We start from the raw sequence: 16,773 nt of genomic DNA, 5'->3' as shown, positions 1-16,773 counted from the left end.
ATTAAATGTACTTGTATTTTTCATAGGAGATTTATATAGAGAAATGCATTTCATGCATGATACTTATACAAACATGGTTTCGCTAATCTGAAATTCCCCATATTTCAAACTATCTCCTATTTCCTTCCTCCGTATTTTCAGTGTCACCAGTTCGGGCGACGTATATCTATTTAACGTCATAATCTGCCATCAACTTTGGCTTTCCTAAACCGCATAAACACAAGTATATTCTTGGGCAAAATTGATCCAATCCAATTTTATTCAGGGCCGCCTTAATAATTGACAACATCTTTATTAACTGTAGAATGATCACACCTATCACAATCGCCAGCCAGCTTTGACAGCAAGAGAAATTCGTATCAAAATGTGAAGTGGCAAAAAACAAAAAGTTTCTCTGTCAGGTGTGGGGTTCGAACCCACGCTCCCTCTCGGGAACCAGAACTTAAGTCTGGCGCCTTAGACCGCTCGGCCAACCTGACAACTGTGCAACTTGCCTTTCTAACTTGTATACAACTCACTTGTTTCCTTCATTTCAAGGTTTGTAGGCTTCGTGCTTGGAATAAATTCGTTATCGTTGTTCATTTTAAATGTATTCAATTGTTCGGTGCGTTGGTTGTTCTACCGTGAGACTTGCAACTGTTGATGTTTCATCACCAATCAGAATATTGCCAAGGGCAGGGAGCATGAAATAAATAAAAATCTCGTTTCTGGCATTACAGAAGTGCTATTCTAATTAAAATTCACATTTACTAAGCAGTCCAACATCAATTGGCCTCAAACTTTGTAAATAGAAAAATTTGCAAAGTAGTAAAGACGTAGATCGCTCAAAGCCAGTGTAGCCACAATCTAACAACTCAATTTCTCTTTTTCAAGGTGCAAAATTTCCCTTTTGCCTTTTTGGTCTAACTTTGTTCTTCATAGAAAATTATAATAATAATAATAAAATGTTATTGTCATTAGGCCAAGTACAGCAATAGACAAAGTCAATACTTAAGATATGCACATAATAGTGTGAAACCTATAGGCTATGCAAAGCCAATTATGTCCAAAAGTAAATCATATATCTACTAGCTAGACGTTCAAAAAACTCATTAATATCATAAAATGGGTGTAAAACTAACCAGCAGTGGCGTAGCATGGACATTTCAGGTAGAAACGCCAAGTCCGAAGGAAGGGTCGGCTCTTTCATGCTTCATAATTTACTTATGGTATTAGTCGCCACAGGTATTGTTTATTTGCCTGAAGCATGCCTGAAGTCAGCTGGGTTTTCAATAAAACATCATCCATGCATGTTTTAGCTAAAAAATTAGATGCATCACTGCCACAAATGTTTTGAACTCTGGTGTCTTATACTTTTTTCTTATACCTTTCTGCATGACGCAAGTCATTAAAAACCTACCTGAATCCCAAGCGCCTCTGCACAACAGTAGACGTCATTGTTGTGGATGATCCAACTACTGATTGATTTGGTTTATTTTACTTCGCTTTTCTACCACCAGTGGCGCAGGAACGGGGGGTACAGGGGTACATTGTACCCTCTCAAATTTTTGAAGGCGGTACTGTACCCCCTAAATCCGTAAATCCAGTTGTACCCCCTGTACCCCCCCTTAGATAATTTGACAGACGCAAGGTGCTAAAGGAACATATTTTCAATTCGCTCAATAAAAAAGGTTTAGGTATATTGTTTATAACTTACAAGCATTATCTAATTTATCTTAATTAGCTACCACAGAAATTCAAACCATTGTAAACTTATTCTACTACATTGTGCTTGCTACTATGTAGTTAGTTCATTGACCTGTGTTCTTGGAAACCTCTTTAAGGAGATGAAAATTGTGTAAAATTTGTGTGAAATGATGGAATCAGATAAAGTTTACTCTCAGAAAATCAGGCTCCAGATGAATGCTCCTTTGTGTAATTGGGGGTGAGGGTACACTTTTCTAAAGAAGTGGTCGCGTCGATTCAAAGATAATATATAAATCTTCATCAGAAGAGTATATGACTGACCTTTTCTTTTAAATTTTTCAAATGGAATTTTCCGAAACGAAATACTTCCACAAATGAGACGAGACATTTGGGGGGGGGTACAATGTACTCCTGTACTTCATAACTTTGTAAGAGGGAAAACTATTCTTAAACCATATATATTAAGAGATTTTTTAACATAGAGGTGATACTGAGACAAGAAAAGTCTGTATTTCCTTTCAAATTTCGAAACGAGGCTGAAATTAATCTGTGCAAAATCAAAGCGAGGCGATACTTGATGTCCGAGATGATCTCGTTCGAAACTCTGGTATCATATTTGAAGAAATTGATAAATAAAAAATTAAATTACTGTGTGTCTTTTCAGACATACCAAGCATACAACGTATTGACTTCTTTTTTTCAAAATGTCGTGTATTTTGTTTACTGTAATTGCGAAGTTAATGCATTAGTAACAATTGCGAGCCTGTGCTGCCCGGTTTAATCTATGTATAATATAATTCCGTATTTCGTCGGTTTACAGCATCGAAACAAGATATAAAGCCGAAAATCGTTATTAAGAGAAGTTTTGCTTTAATAACATATACGTTGTGAAACTTTGAGTGGTGACACAATGTGCGTGTTGCTTATACTAAACATTTTGTGGGTCAGGACGAAATATCTCGGCTTGTAATTGAAGGGTACAACATGCACAGAGCTTTGGATTCCACTTTAAACTGCAGATTTAGTCCCGATTAGCCCATGAAGTGAATATACATAGAATAATTTTTAACAACTTCTGAGTGGACACCGAAACAAAAGAAAACCACAAACAAGAACGAGAAGGACCTCACCACACAGGAGGGCCTCCCGATGGTGCAGTGATAGCGTCGTCGCCTTGTAAACAAGGGGTCCCGGGTTCGATACCCGGTGGAGGCACATGGCACAGTGGCTCGGATCCCACTTTAAACCGTGCGCCCAGTCCCGATTAGCCTTACTGTGCATAAAGTGGACTTAATAACACCAACTCAATCAAACTGAAACTCACCACACAGGAGACGAGATGAGGCTGTGACAATTCTCGACTCGTTCATCTCGATGTCTTTCCTAGGTCAAATGAAAGGTCCCCCTTTCCTAGACATTAGAACAGGGTGCAATTTGTAATTTTATCAGAGGACGTCAACTTACTTTTACCTAAGTATTAGATATAGTACTTAGAATTGGACATTAAGCGCTTAAAATCTAACTTTGCTTTGGAATGCAACAAAAACACAACGCCATTCGAAGTTAAACCCTAAAGTCAAACTGGAAGAAAATTACATTAGTCAAATGAATACACGGGATAAATGAGACTCACTGCAGGTCCTATGGTTTGCCAGTTGGCTTGTCAAGGCCACTGTGTTATCTAAACTAGACTTCATTCAATTTCTTGCAAATTTTTCTGCATGAAAGCAATGCACTGGGGGTATAAGAAAAGTAAAAGTATGTTTAAAACTTCCAAATTATTTTTCTAATCAGTTAAGGTTAGGTTTATGACATTTCACATTCGGGTGGTATCGTAGATATTGGTAGATTTTGGATTGAAGTCACAAGGTCTCTGAGCAAGATGGGAATGTTTGATTGAGTGATTTTGTTAAATTTACTTCGCATTTCTGCCACTTCTGGGTAATCGCGAAGATCAGGATGAGTGATGGTATGATGAAATTGATGAAGGGACACTCACAAATAACACCCATGCCCAGGCCAGGATTCGAACCGGGGACCTCTGGCGTCGTAGAACGCTATGCTAACTCCTCCGCCAAGGAGGCTGACGAGGTGGGAATGTGTTTTGGATTTTCTTTGTAGATGCGAAAATATTTAACTGTGACGCGCACAAGCTTTTGCTTACATTAATGTTCGTTCACCTTTTCACGTAAACGAGGAATTGACAAGTCACCCTAAAACATGCATGTATGTGCATTTACTACTACTAAATACGAAAGAAACCTTGGCCGGCTCTTCATATTATCCACCGAAGATTGAAAAGAGAAATGAAACAACTTTCGAGTGTTTGGCTTTCCTTGCTTGCTCTGAGATCTGAAGGATTTCGGTTTTGTATATGTAATGATAGTACTTTTAGAGTTGATAAAACGTCGTTAGGTACAAATAATTATGTTACAAATAAATGTTTTGTCAAATGTTTTACAAATATTCCAAACTCAATTAGACCTCTTACGAGTTGATCGGGAACCATCTCAACTCAATATCTTTTTTTAAAAAATACAACACCCTATAGATGTCTGAGGAAATACCGAATACATGGCTTCTAAAAGGCATTGGATGTGGTACACATCTGCCATAAATTGTTTAAAGATATTTTTATGCTTAGCTATGGGACTTTAAAATTAAAATTAAGTGAAATGATGTGGACTCTATAAGTATGAAATATTCAATAATATGGTTTCTATATCCAGTTGGTGAGAGACGATTATTCCTGGTTGGGATGGCTGAAGATAGAGGAGAGGGGGAATGCTCCTCACCCCCTTTAATATCACCCTGCATTAAAAATCAATAGATCTATCTTTGTTCGCAATTTTCACATTTCGAAATCCTGATGTTCCAATTCGTTAAATTCAAAATGAGCCCTTGAACAAGGTCCAGAGCTTTATATTTTTCGGAATTGTTATCTGGTTAAAATCTGTTTTTAAAATGACCATAAATTCTAAGGAAAATAAAGAAATAAAAATTATTTATGTCAATTTTTAATTAAAAAAACAGGAAATTCGTGTGCTGTTCTAAAATGGAATATTTCCGATGCCTTCACATTATACCTATAGTAGTATACCTTTGAAGTACTATATGCGTAGTATATGTGTGTGTGTGTGTATATATATATATATATATATATATATATATATATATATGTAGTATGTAGGAGGCTGAATTTTGTACCCCCCCAAATGAAAAACGTTCCTGCGCCACTGTCTACCACTTTTGGTTAATCGCGAATATGAATATGAGTGATGATATTGATGAAGGGACACTCACAAAGAACACCCATGCTCACGTCGGGATTCGAATCAGGGACCTCTGTCGTCTTGGTGCGTTGTGCAAAACACTTTGACACGGAGGTGGGCGGATGATCCAACTATCGTACACTCAACTGACGTAACAGTGCCGATTATTAATTCAGACCACTGTTTAGTACATCTTGAGAATGTTGATAAACATTAAAAAAAAAAAAAATGTCCAGAGACCATTCGATGTTAAGAGTTTTCAAATGAATGCTAAACATTTCTATTGACACAATATTAAGCAGTTAGATACTAACGATATAATAATAATAATAAAGGATAGTTTTGCGGGTTAAGTGGTAGAGCAGCCTCAGGCTGAACTTCTACCACGAGGACTTCACCAACTTATTTGAGAAAACCTGTGTTGATCTTTTAGTTTTTAATGCACATCGCTGTTCGTGCGATAAATTACACAATGCAGTGGCCATTAAGAAGTGGTATACTTGAGTTTGGTAAAGTTACGTCAGTCAATATTGCGTATTTGTAACATCACATAGCACGAGTGGCATGAGCGCGAAGAACCGGGTAGGAATTCTACCGCTGTCGTCTGCTTCAGAAGGCAGGAAGGGTCACATGAACCAATCACGGTAGACCCCTGCTCCGTACGCTGGCGTACGAGAGAGCATTTGCGCGCGTGCTGTAGAGATCCAAGCTTTTCCTCCAGAAAGGCAGCGAGGAATATGAGAGTCCTTTACGTCTAACCTGCTCGGCATCCGGCCAGGAAAGGCATTGAAAAAAATTCTAGAGCGAGTGTTGTTAGTGGAGCGTTGCAAGCGGATCGCGAAAAATAGTTATTATAATGCCATGAAGGTCAAACATATATGAAATTAGTCACGTTCTACTTTATATTCACAGCATTTAAGCATTCTTTAAATTTTAAATCGGGGAACGCCGGGCGTACGGGCGTACTATAACGATACGCCACTGCTAACCAGTTGTACAGTTTGTTTTTAAAACCCTGTAACGATTCATTATGCAAGTAGAATGGAATTTTGTTGAAAAGTTTTTGGCCAATTACTTCATAACTATTTAATGACTTAGACAATCTCTGATGAGATAAGTAAAGTTCTCTGTTATACCTTGAATTGTAATTATGTACATTTTGTTTATATTTCAATTCAGGCAACCTATTTTTAGTATAAATCAAAACAGAGTAAATATATACATTTATTACAGTCATTATTTTGTAATGAATAAACAAAGGTCTACAATGTTCTTTAGGTATAAGAAGAACCTGAAATCTCCCTGATGGCTTTCTTTTGCAATAGCAAAACGTCATTGACCTGACAGGAATCCCCCCAAAGGATTATTCCATAAAGTATAATACTTTGAAAAAATGAAAAATAAGAAGTTCTAATATAGTCAACAGGTACATATTTTTTTAGACGCCGTAGCAAATAAATAACTCCAGACAACTTACTACTAATATATTTAATATATGCTGTTCTCACGTTAATTTGTTATCAATTTGTATTCCTAAAAACTTAACACTAATGTTGTCATCTAAAGGTGGCTTATCTCTTAAACTAAAGATTAATTGCTGTGTTTTATTTTGATTTAATAAAAACCCATGTACTCTAAACCAATATGATGCTTCTGATATTGTGTCTTCTACCATAGTTCCAAGATCGGTAAGATCCTTGCTAGTGTTGAAAAAAAGTGGTATCATCTGCATATAATGTTGTGTTTTAACATATGATGGCACATCATTTATCATTATAAGGAACAAAAAGGGGCCAAGAACAGATCGTTGTGGGACTCCTATCTTAACCTGTTTAAAATTATATTTCTCCTTAGCAACAGAAACTATCTGCCTACGGTTCTCTAAATAAGAATTCATAAGATTGAGACCATATTTAGCCAGTTTATCTAGTAATAATGTATGATCCACACAATCAAAAGCCTTACTCAGATCACAGAAGGTGGCCTGAGCAAAGCCCTTGTTCTCAAAAACCTCAAAATAATTTTAACCAGAGGAACTATAGCATCAATTGTTGATTTCTTCTTCCTAAAACCAAACTGTGATTCGTTTAAAAAATAGTTTGTCTCAAAATATCTAGACATCTGGGAATATATAATAGTTTCAAAAATTTTGCCGAATACTGACATGAGATTGGCCTATAGCTTGAAGAGCAGTTTTTATCAGAAAGTACCCTTCAGATAAACATAAATTTAGGAAGTATGTTAATGACGGAGGAACAGTGTGGGAGGGAGACCAGCAGTCGGTAGGTAAGCCAAGGCCCTTCAAGGTGCTGTAGCGCTGTGGGTTATGTTATGTTAATGGGTAGACAATGGAGTCAATTATTTTCTTAACAAGGTTACAAGAAATATTATATATATCTACACTATCTGATAGTTTAAAGTTCTTAACTACATCCATAACAGTTCCAGGAGAAATTTCAGAGAAGGTAAATATATCTGGCAATGGTAGCGGTGTAATACTATTTTGTACGAGCATGTCTGAGGGAGCCGTATTAGGTCTAACTATTGAACAACTTATTTCATTTACAGATTCAATGGAATAATCATTAAAGTCATCTGGAGAAATAGTGGAATTGTGATGTCTATTCTTTGAGACTTTAGTTATTGAGTTTATCATGTTCCATGCTGATTTACATTTGTTATCGGAACCCTCAATAGACTGTATGTTGTAAGATTTCTTCGCTTCTGAAATTGCATTTTTATATTCATTTCTTTGTCTAACATAAGCTAACCTTGCCCCATTAGTTTTAACCTGTCATATACATCTAGTAATAACATTACATGATTTTTCATTTTTACAAGTTGAGGAGTATACCAAGAATTGTTTTTTCTTGTGGTTTTACGTTTGCTCCATTTATTAGTTACTTTACATTTTCTTACTGGAATACAATTTTCAAATTTATTTAAAAATACTGTAAAAAAATCTTTAAAAAAAAAAGCTTAGCTGGTATTTTCTTATTATAAATATTAAGCAGACCCATAACAATACACCAATCAACATAGAGAAGAGAGTTCCTAAAGTTCTCAATTTTTTTCACAACTTATGGGTCTTGTTACAACTATTTTTGGGGAAATAGATAAATTGCTCAATAAATCTAACCTAATAATATAGTTAAATAATAAGGCCTTGTGATCTAAAAATGGAAACATTACTATTTGACTTGAGTTTTGTGTAATATCAGCATTAGTAAAAACATTGTCCAAACAGGCTAGGTCTCTGGTAGGTTCTCTATTAACAAATTTAAGATTGAACTGCTTAAGTAAAATCCTCAATTCATACACACTACGCTCTCTCTTGCTATATCAAAATCTGAATTGACATCACCATATCATAATCTCTCCAGCAGGGTTTATTCAAAAATAGTAAAAGTCTTTCAAAGTGTTCAAGGAACACTGTATAACTACCATCTGGTATAACACACAATAATTGATTCATTTAGTGTTTTAAACAGTGGCGGCCGGCGGCAACTATGATTGGTAGTGCCAACGTGATCAAGAAATCGAAAAAAAAGGAAAAAAACTCTGCAATGCCCACCCCCGCCCCCTCCTTCAAGTTGAGCCACTGGCCAAAATGTTTATCATCGTTTGGTAACGTGGAAAACAGTGCGTGTTTAAGTAATAACGCATAAATCCGATTCATCTTCACTCACTAACCTATCTTTATACACTACAGGACAGCGGTGGCTCAAAGGGTAGAGTCCCCGTGCCATGAAGAAACGCATACCTCGCCAAGTATTGTTAAATGAATACATTGATAGTTTACAGACAAGGATATTCGAATCTTTCAATCGGTCAAGCTGACGTGACGACCGCCCCAACCTCCTCACTGCAACGCCAGCTGTTTTGTTCGTACCCTCGCGAGGCAACAGTCCGTGCCGCCCAAGAGCTGGCCTAACCCATGGACCTAACCAAGTTGACACACGTGCAGAGGGTTGAATAAGTCTCAGCGAGGAACATTTCCACCATGAGCCGAGAACAAAGTGGCAGAGGGCGGGGTTAGCCCTTAAGAAATCGTGCCCATCCTCGCTTGGCACGGCGAGGGAATTTTCGTAGTGTTGACACAGTTGTCACCTTCAGAGAAAAGTCGCTAAATATGACTGATTTGTAAGACCCATTGAGGAAGTAATTTCTGCCTACTTTTGGAGAAACGAACCTAGTATTTTTCCAAAGTTAAATGAACATTTTTGATAATAGATAGATGCACCAAGAGGGTCATCCAGACTTTTTTAAAAATATAAAAGTAAAAAATCCTATGATGATGCGAGTTTCCTTTGGCATTTCGACAATTTATTTTCATAACAAAGATATTTTCGACATCCAGTTAGAATACATGTGCATGGAGGAGGAAAAGCTGATAGGATTTGTTTTTCCTTTCCTCTTGTAATTGTAATTTAGTACGTTATTACTTAAACACACGTTGTATGCCAAGTTACCAAACGAGGATAAACATCTTGGTCACTGGCGGAACCTCAAGGACGGGGTGGTAGGGGGGGGGCCTTTGCGGAGAGGGTTTTTTTTCGATTTCTTGATCATGTTGGCACTACCCACCATAGTTGCCACCGCCGCCACTGCTACAGGACACTTCCCTAAAAACACAACAATTACAAGAGAAAGGGTAAAACAAATCCTCTCACTTTCTTCTCCTCCATGCACACGTATCCCAACTGGATGTCGAAAATATCCTAGACTTTTGTTGTAAAAAGAAATTGTCGAAATGCCAAAGGTAACTTGCATCACCATAGGATTTTTTAATTTTATATTTTTAAAAAAGTCTGGATGGCCCTCTAGGCGCATCTATCTATTAACAAAATGTTCATTTAACTTTGGAAAAATACTACATTCGTTTCTCGTTTCGTAAGCCTCACGAATTACTTCCCCAATGGTTCTTACAAATCAGTCGCATTTAGCGACTTATCTCTGAAGGTAGCAACTGTGTCAACACTGCGAAAGTTCCCTCGCTGTGCCATGCGAAAATGGGCATGGCTAGTGTCTTTTATGGGATAACCCCGCCCCCTGCCACCTTGTTCCCAGCTCATGGTGAAAATGTTCTCCCCGACGAGACTTTTCAACCCTCTGCACATGTGTCAACTTGGTTAGGCCAGCTCTTGGGCAGCTCGGGCTGCTGCCTCACGAGGGTACGAAACAGTTGGCGATGCAGTGAGGAGGTTGGGGCGGTGGTCACATCAGCTTGACCGATTGCAAGATTCGAATCTCCTTGTTTATAAACTATCAATGAATTAATTTAACAATACTTGGGCGAGATATGCGTTTCTGCAGAGGGTAGTACCATGGCACGGCGGCTCTCCCCCTTGAGCCGCCGCTGGACTTTTAAGTCCACTTGATGCACAGTAAGGCTAATTGGGACTGGGCCTACAGTTTAAAGTGGGATCCGAACCACTATGTGCCTCCACCGGGTATCAAACCTGGGACCCCTTGATTACAACGCAATGACCCCCTTTCTGCAGGCGCCATTTAACCATATTATGTATTTACAGTTTTAATGATGAAAATAATAGCCTCGTTTTTTAAATACTTTAAGCTTTAATGTTAAAGAACATATTTATTGTAGGTGTATGTTTATTTAATACAAGATTTGGCAACATACTTATTATGTTATGCAGCAGTAATTCCAATTAATTCTTGTTAACAATAAATCAACTCATATTAAAACAAATAGCCACATGCCCGCTGAAGGTGCATAATGGTTCCGATCTCACTTTAAACTGTGTGCCTTTGTGTTCATAAAGTGGACTTGAAAATAAACCCAGACAAGCAAATAGCCATCAGAAAGAAATAACGATTTGGTGCTATCAAGGGGGATGGCCCAGTTTAGCATCCCTCCCCCACAACCTTAAACCACTCCTAGGCATCGAGTAATGTCCTCAATGTAAAATGTCAGAGCCGAGGCAACATTGTTAAGTTTGTGAAATTATTTATATTTATCGATCAAATTAACTGCTCCATTTCAACATCACAGAGAACAATGGTTTCTAAACTAAAGTCAAAATTGTGATAATTAAACTCAATTTTATAAAAAAATATTTATTTTTGCACATAGAGTGGACTTTTTATATACATCTTACATTTGTGGGATGAAATTATGAAAATGATAACAATAATGAAAGTTAATGTAACCAGACCTAGATACAAGCAATGAGAAACATGCATGACTGACGTATACTTCAACTCCAAAAATCGCATAATACAAAAATAATCAACATATAATATTACTATGTACACAATATTGACTAAAATAATAATACAATAATGTAACAAGTATTTTACATGGTTTTTGAGCAATATTTTCATTACCATTCTTTTTGTCAGCCAGTTTGATGTGAAGCACAACCAGCATTTGTAACTTCCTTTTAGAATACCAACATTATAAATATTGAATCTCGTAAACTACGCAAAAAAATAGCCCAATTGTACATTGAACATAGTGGCAAGGATGCACTAACATTTGTTCAATTTTTTAACTTTCATTTTAAAATTCAGATAACATCAACCTATAAATGGATTTTTCATTTGGTTGATATCCTTTGTTTAGACAAGCAATTATATTCACAGTATTTTTCATATGGATGAGAGAATTTATCTATTGAGAACCAAAGCTTGTTTGTTCCTCTTCTTTGTAATCCAGTGGAAGAGTTTCGTGAAGATATTGCAAACCACCATCAGTGAAGTCAGTTGCAGCATGACCACTTCCCCTCAACACCCACTTCGTTGTCATCAGGCCCTCGACGCCAACTGGACCACGGGCATGGATTCTGGATGTGCTGATGCCAACTTCAGCCCCTGTTATGAAGTAAGTGCAGAAATGCAAATTAGCCTATGCCTTAAATACTACACATTGTTCTTCTATCTTTGTAAAGACATTGGTGGGTGCCCCTTCATCAATTTCAGGTCATTAACATTGCATTCTCATGAGATTAGCAAAGAGTGAATGAACAATACATATATGTTTGGAAAAAAATAAAGCAACTTTTGATACCTTACTTTGTTTTTCAATTCCCTAACTCTCCTTGAAGCTTTATTTTACTTCTTGTTTTAAGTCCAATTTATGCACAGATAGACTAACTGGGACTGGACCTACAGTTTAAAGTGGGATCCGAACCACTATGATCCTCCACCGGGTATCGATGCCGACAGGGAGGCCCTAACTTTGCTTGAAATATGAACAGATAATAAGATTACACTTTATACAATAACAAGTCACTTCACTATATGTGCCTTAAAAATAATCAGTAATATTAATGACAGATTCTCTCGGGATATCGACCAGGCAAGATCTGTCAAAGTTACCAAGCCTTCGAGAGCTAAAGTTGCTCTAATATTCCGAGTAGCCCAAGACACAAGTGAAGCTTTTTATCATTCGTCGTCAGGAAAGCTTGAAAACTTACTTTAAATAATACGAACATTGTGTCATTCAAGAACACAGCAACAATTCGACAAGTTAATGTAAGTAAACTGCTTACTTACCAAGTCCAAACCTGTAGCCATCTGAAAATCTAGAACTGGCATTATGGAAGACACATGCACTGTCCACAGCTTTCAAGAATTCCTCAGCCTTATCATCTGAAACAAGAAATATTTATGTAGCTTTTACAAAATGCTTTTATAAGCAGTAGTATATACTCTAAACTTATAACTCTGGCAGTAGACATGCAATGTTTTCTTATGCTAATTTAGTATTTAGTGATTGAAAAATAAAATATCTCAGTCATGTTCAACTTTATGCTTGTATACAATGTTGCATTAATCTTGTTTATGCTGAAGAAATATTAATCTTTTATCATGAAAATAGATAACTGTTGTTAGACTTCTTTGGTAAATTTACTAGACAAGTCATTCCACGCAGAACTGAAAACATTATATCTGTTTCAAGGCCTTCTAAGCAATTATATGTGTTATTTGGTTAAAATACAAACATTAAAATTGGGTGTGTCAATTCTGTGGTGCATATTTGTAGGATTCGTATTTTGAAACTGGATAAAGGAACTTCTAGCGATAAAATGAAAGATCTTATCAAATCAATATCAAAAACATTTATACATTAATTTACTTAGTAATTATTCTATTAACATAAAACACTAACTTTTAAGATGAAAAGATTTAAAGTTTTATTAATGTCATGCAATTTTGACAACTACTGTGCTGTGTTGTACAAAATTACACATGAAACATAGTGTGTTATTTTTACTATGTCAGCTTACAGGCAAACCATTCACGAGACTAAAATATTTTATATTTACAACAAAAAAAAAGGTTCACTCATGTGTCAATAAATTTCTTTTCTAGCAAATTTCTAAAACAAAACTGTCTTTTGCAGAACTATTTGTCTGTTTGTTTGAGTTGGTGTTTTAAGTCCACTTTATGCACAGTAAGGCTAATCGGGACTGACACACAGTTATAAGTGGCATTCGAACCACGATGTGCCTCCACCAGGTATCAAACCTGAAACAATGATCACAAGGTGATGACACTACCACTATGCCATCGGGGAGGCCCTTGCAGAACTATTGCACTAATATATGCATACATATTTTAAATTTAACTTGATATTTAATAAAATCTCTCAGGAGTATTTTATTGACTACTTTTCAGTTCCTCCCAATATTGCTTCATTTATGATTTTATTTGTTTGCTACATAAACGTTGTTCTTCAAGCACAAGTTATTTTGGTCATCTCGTGATGTTTCAACTCTCAGTGTGCCAAGTATAATCATAAATACTTACTATTTTCTGTGACAATGGCATCAGTGTGCGCACTTCCATATTTGTGGATGTGCTGAACAGCTTCATGGAGACTCTTCACGACTTCAATGGTGCATTCCAAACTGCTGTACTCAATTTTCATTGACTTGGCTGGTGGTGGCCCAAATGTTAGTTGCTTCGACAAGTTTGGCCCAGCGTAAATGGTAACCTGCAGGAAAAGGAAATTGATTCTTATAACTTTAAATAGAGATTTTAATATAAAAATACACTTCATTAGAAATCTGAATACACATAAATATGAAATTTTTGTGGGAATGTCACAGCAAGTTCTTATAATCATGTATTACCTTAAACTCACCTCATTCACCTCAAAGAGTGAGTTTACCCTTCTAGGAAAAAAGTTGGAGGTGGAAAAAATTCGAAACAACACGATGGTCTAGTTGGTAGAACGTCTGACTGTCGTGCTGAGACCCGGGTTCGATTTCCGGGGTGGGTGATCTAAGGTCGGAATTTTTCCAGCCTTGTTCCTGCATAAAGCGGCTCCAGGGCTCATCGAGCCTAAAATCAATGGGTACCTGGGGGCAACCCAGGGAGGCATCCAGATCATGGTGCTGATCTCATCACCACCAAAATGTCCGAGATCGAGAATGTGTGGGCCCTACCCTCACATCCTCTAAATGTGCCTTCATGGCTCGGTGCTATATGTACGAGTAAAAATTAAAAATACATATCACACGTGAACATAAGAATAAATGGTTTTACCTCTTTCTGAGGTCTAAAACTAAGCCATCAGCCCTGAACATGATGTTTAAAATAAACACTAAACTTTTAATAAATCTAAATGGCCAAGAAACGAAAGTTCCTCCCTTGGTTCTTGCACAAGTGCTATTAGTATTGCCTGATGTGAATAATCACAGAGAAGGGGGCAAAATTGTATTTTTGCCCCCCAAATATTTGGGAAAAAACATTGCACTAGATTTGTGAACGTGCACTCAAGTTTCCATTAACAGCAAGAAGCACGTGACATCGGAGTCAGGTCTCTGCAAATCAAGCACCCCCGTAGGAATTCGCTGCTTCTCTTTCCTGCTTTGCTTTGAAGCCTACAAGTGCGCTCGCATATAACAATACACCAGGGTAGGAGACAGAAGACAGCTGAACTTTAAATCTTCCGATGCACTTTCCGAACACAAGCTTTCTTTAATGACCCCTTGCCTCCAAGAGGCCATAGGCCATGAGAAAAGGTGCACCTTGTAAGTTTTGGAAATTCGTCTACGCTAATCTTCCTTCCCTTTCCAAATTTAGACTTAGTCAGACGACATATTATTGTTTAGAGTAGCATAACCGCAGAAGGTGTGTCTCGGCATTTACTCTGGAAATTGTAGTGATGAGTATGGATTTCCTTCCACACCAAGTTATATAACTGTGCATATACACATGTAAATCACTTGCAGAAAGTACACCGACTGCAAGTTCGCGTCGGATTCACTGTACTGAGCCGCCTGATGTAGAATCAAAAGACTATTAAGTTTTACTTCTCTTCTTACATTTTTTTTTTTTTACTTATTTATATTCTCTGTGTGAAAAGACAGAAAAAACGGGACTAGAGACAGACAAGTATCATCTTGATATACCATCAGTTTTCTGCTCTTATGGCTTTAACGCTGCAAACTGTGGAGTGAATGAACCACCTCCTCTCGTGGGAAGGGAGAAACTTTTATTTCTTGGCCATTTACATTTTTTTAAAAGTTTACTGTTGATTTAAACATCATGTTCAGGACTGATAGCTTAGTTTTAGACCTCAGAGAAGTAACACTATTTATTCTTATGCTCATGGGTGATTTATTTTTATGTTGGGAGGAGTAATTGTTTAGTTTTAGGTGGCAAGGTCGAGGCGTGATCGATATTTTAGACTTCTCGGATAGGGAGGGTGGGGGGGGGCGATCAACTTCAGTCTTAGGTTCTTCTCTCAAATCTGAAACATCTGAGAAGGGCCACTGATCTGAAAAGACATGTAAAGTTCAGACTGATTTCATTCAAATGCAAGCAGTTGGCGTAGTGTAGTGACTTGCCCCATATTTGACACCTTGGCCCTCCTCAACCATGCACTATATTTGAAAGTTTTCGTTGCAAAACTTTAGCCTACCAAATGCTCTCAAATTACTGATAGTTTCATTTCTTAATCTCAATGTCTGAACAGCAGTCTGAGATTTGAAAATATCAGTAAAAGGTGAAAGAATTGTTTTTGTACGCCATTTAGAAGCAGAAATGTTTTATATGTTAAATATGAAAAAGATAGTGCTTCACTCTCATCGACTGCCTTCACAATTAGCCAAAAATGGCAGAAAAGTGAGGTGAAATAAACGAAATCCAACATTAAATTATTTCTTTTTAACTCTTTCATTAATGTAATTCTTATTTAGTATGCGACGTTTGTGTTAAAATTATACTACGATTTATAAAATGATGAAATGGCAAATGAGAACACGGGCAACTTTCTTTCCAACACATCGATCAGAAAGTTTCAGAAACATAGATTCTCTCAATACGTTTTCACGTGTACTTTGTCCCCTTTTAAAAGTAACGTGTTTTAACGTGTCACTAATCATTAAAGGAATGCCTCCATACTAACATGCTTTACTGCCTGCGAACATCTAGTACCAGGCAGGTATGGAAATTTACGGTAATTATCGTAAGACATAATATGTTAGTGTTCTCGTATTAAGCGCCATTTAATGGAATTATAAGTAATAAAATAGTCCATAATAGAGGCCTCTGGTCCTCCTCTTATCTCTTATGAGGCTTCGTCACTGTGGATATATACAGTGCGTCCATTTCGATCTGCAGCCGAGAGATCGGGAGAAGCGTGGCGGGCGGCGTTGACGGAGATGCCGACATTTGCGGCCTGTAATGCCCGCTTATTTTTATAGACATATGCAGACATTTATATAAATATTGCAAAACGAGCACTAACCTGTGTTATAACACGCAAAAGTTCTTCTGTAATTCATCCAAGTTCTGCTCTTATATACACAAATAAATACGCTATAGAAACGATGTT

The 16,773-nt window shown here is 37.1% G+C and overlaps 1 protein-coding gene and 1 non-coding gene across 3 annotated transcripts in view; both read right to left on the bottom strand.

Annotated features, from left to right (window-relative positions):
* Window positions 1–395: 395 nt before the first annotated feature.
* Window positions 396–479, bottom strand: TRNAL-UAA (transfer RNA leucine (anticodon UAA)). Its single transcript has one exon. It is a non-coding gene; the product is annotated as a tRNA-Leu (tRNA).
* Window positions 480–11,023: 10,544 nt separating this feature from the next.
* P5CS (Delta[1]-pyrroline-5-carboxylate synthase) overlaps window positions 11,024–16,773 on the bottom strand; it is a 29,983-nt gene continuing 24,233 nt past the window's right edge. For both annotated transcript variants that reach the window (XM_083134282.1, XM_083134291.1), the window contains exons 14-16: window positions 13,737–13,923; window positions 12,480–12,575; window positions 11,024–11,795 (exon numbers count right to left, since the gene is read on the bottom strand). In XM_083134282.1, the coding sequence (XP_082990408.1) occupies window positions 11,596–11,795; window positions 12,480–12,575; window positions 13,737–13,923 (483 nt within the window). In that variant the 3' untranslated portion in view covers window positions 11,024–11,595. The remainder of the gene's footprint in view (window positions 11,796–12,479; window positions 12,576–13,736; window positions 13,924–16,773) is intronic.

Source organism: Lepisma saccharinum, chromosome 1 (assembly GCF_977018435.1).
Source record: "Lepisma saccharinum chromosome 1, izLepSacc3.1, whole genome shotgun sequence".
In the NCBI taxonomy this organism is placed as follows: Eukaryota; Metazoa; Arthropoda; class Insecta; order Zygentoma; family Lepismatidae; genus Lepisma; species Lepisma saccharinum.
Note: the sequence above shows the minus strand (reverse complement) of the source record. Positions and strands in the feature narration are given on the sequence as shown.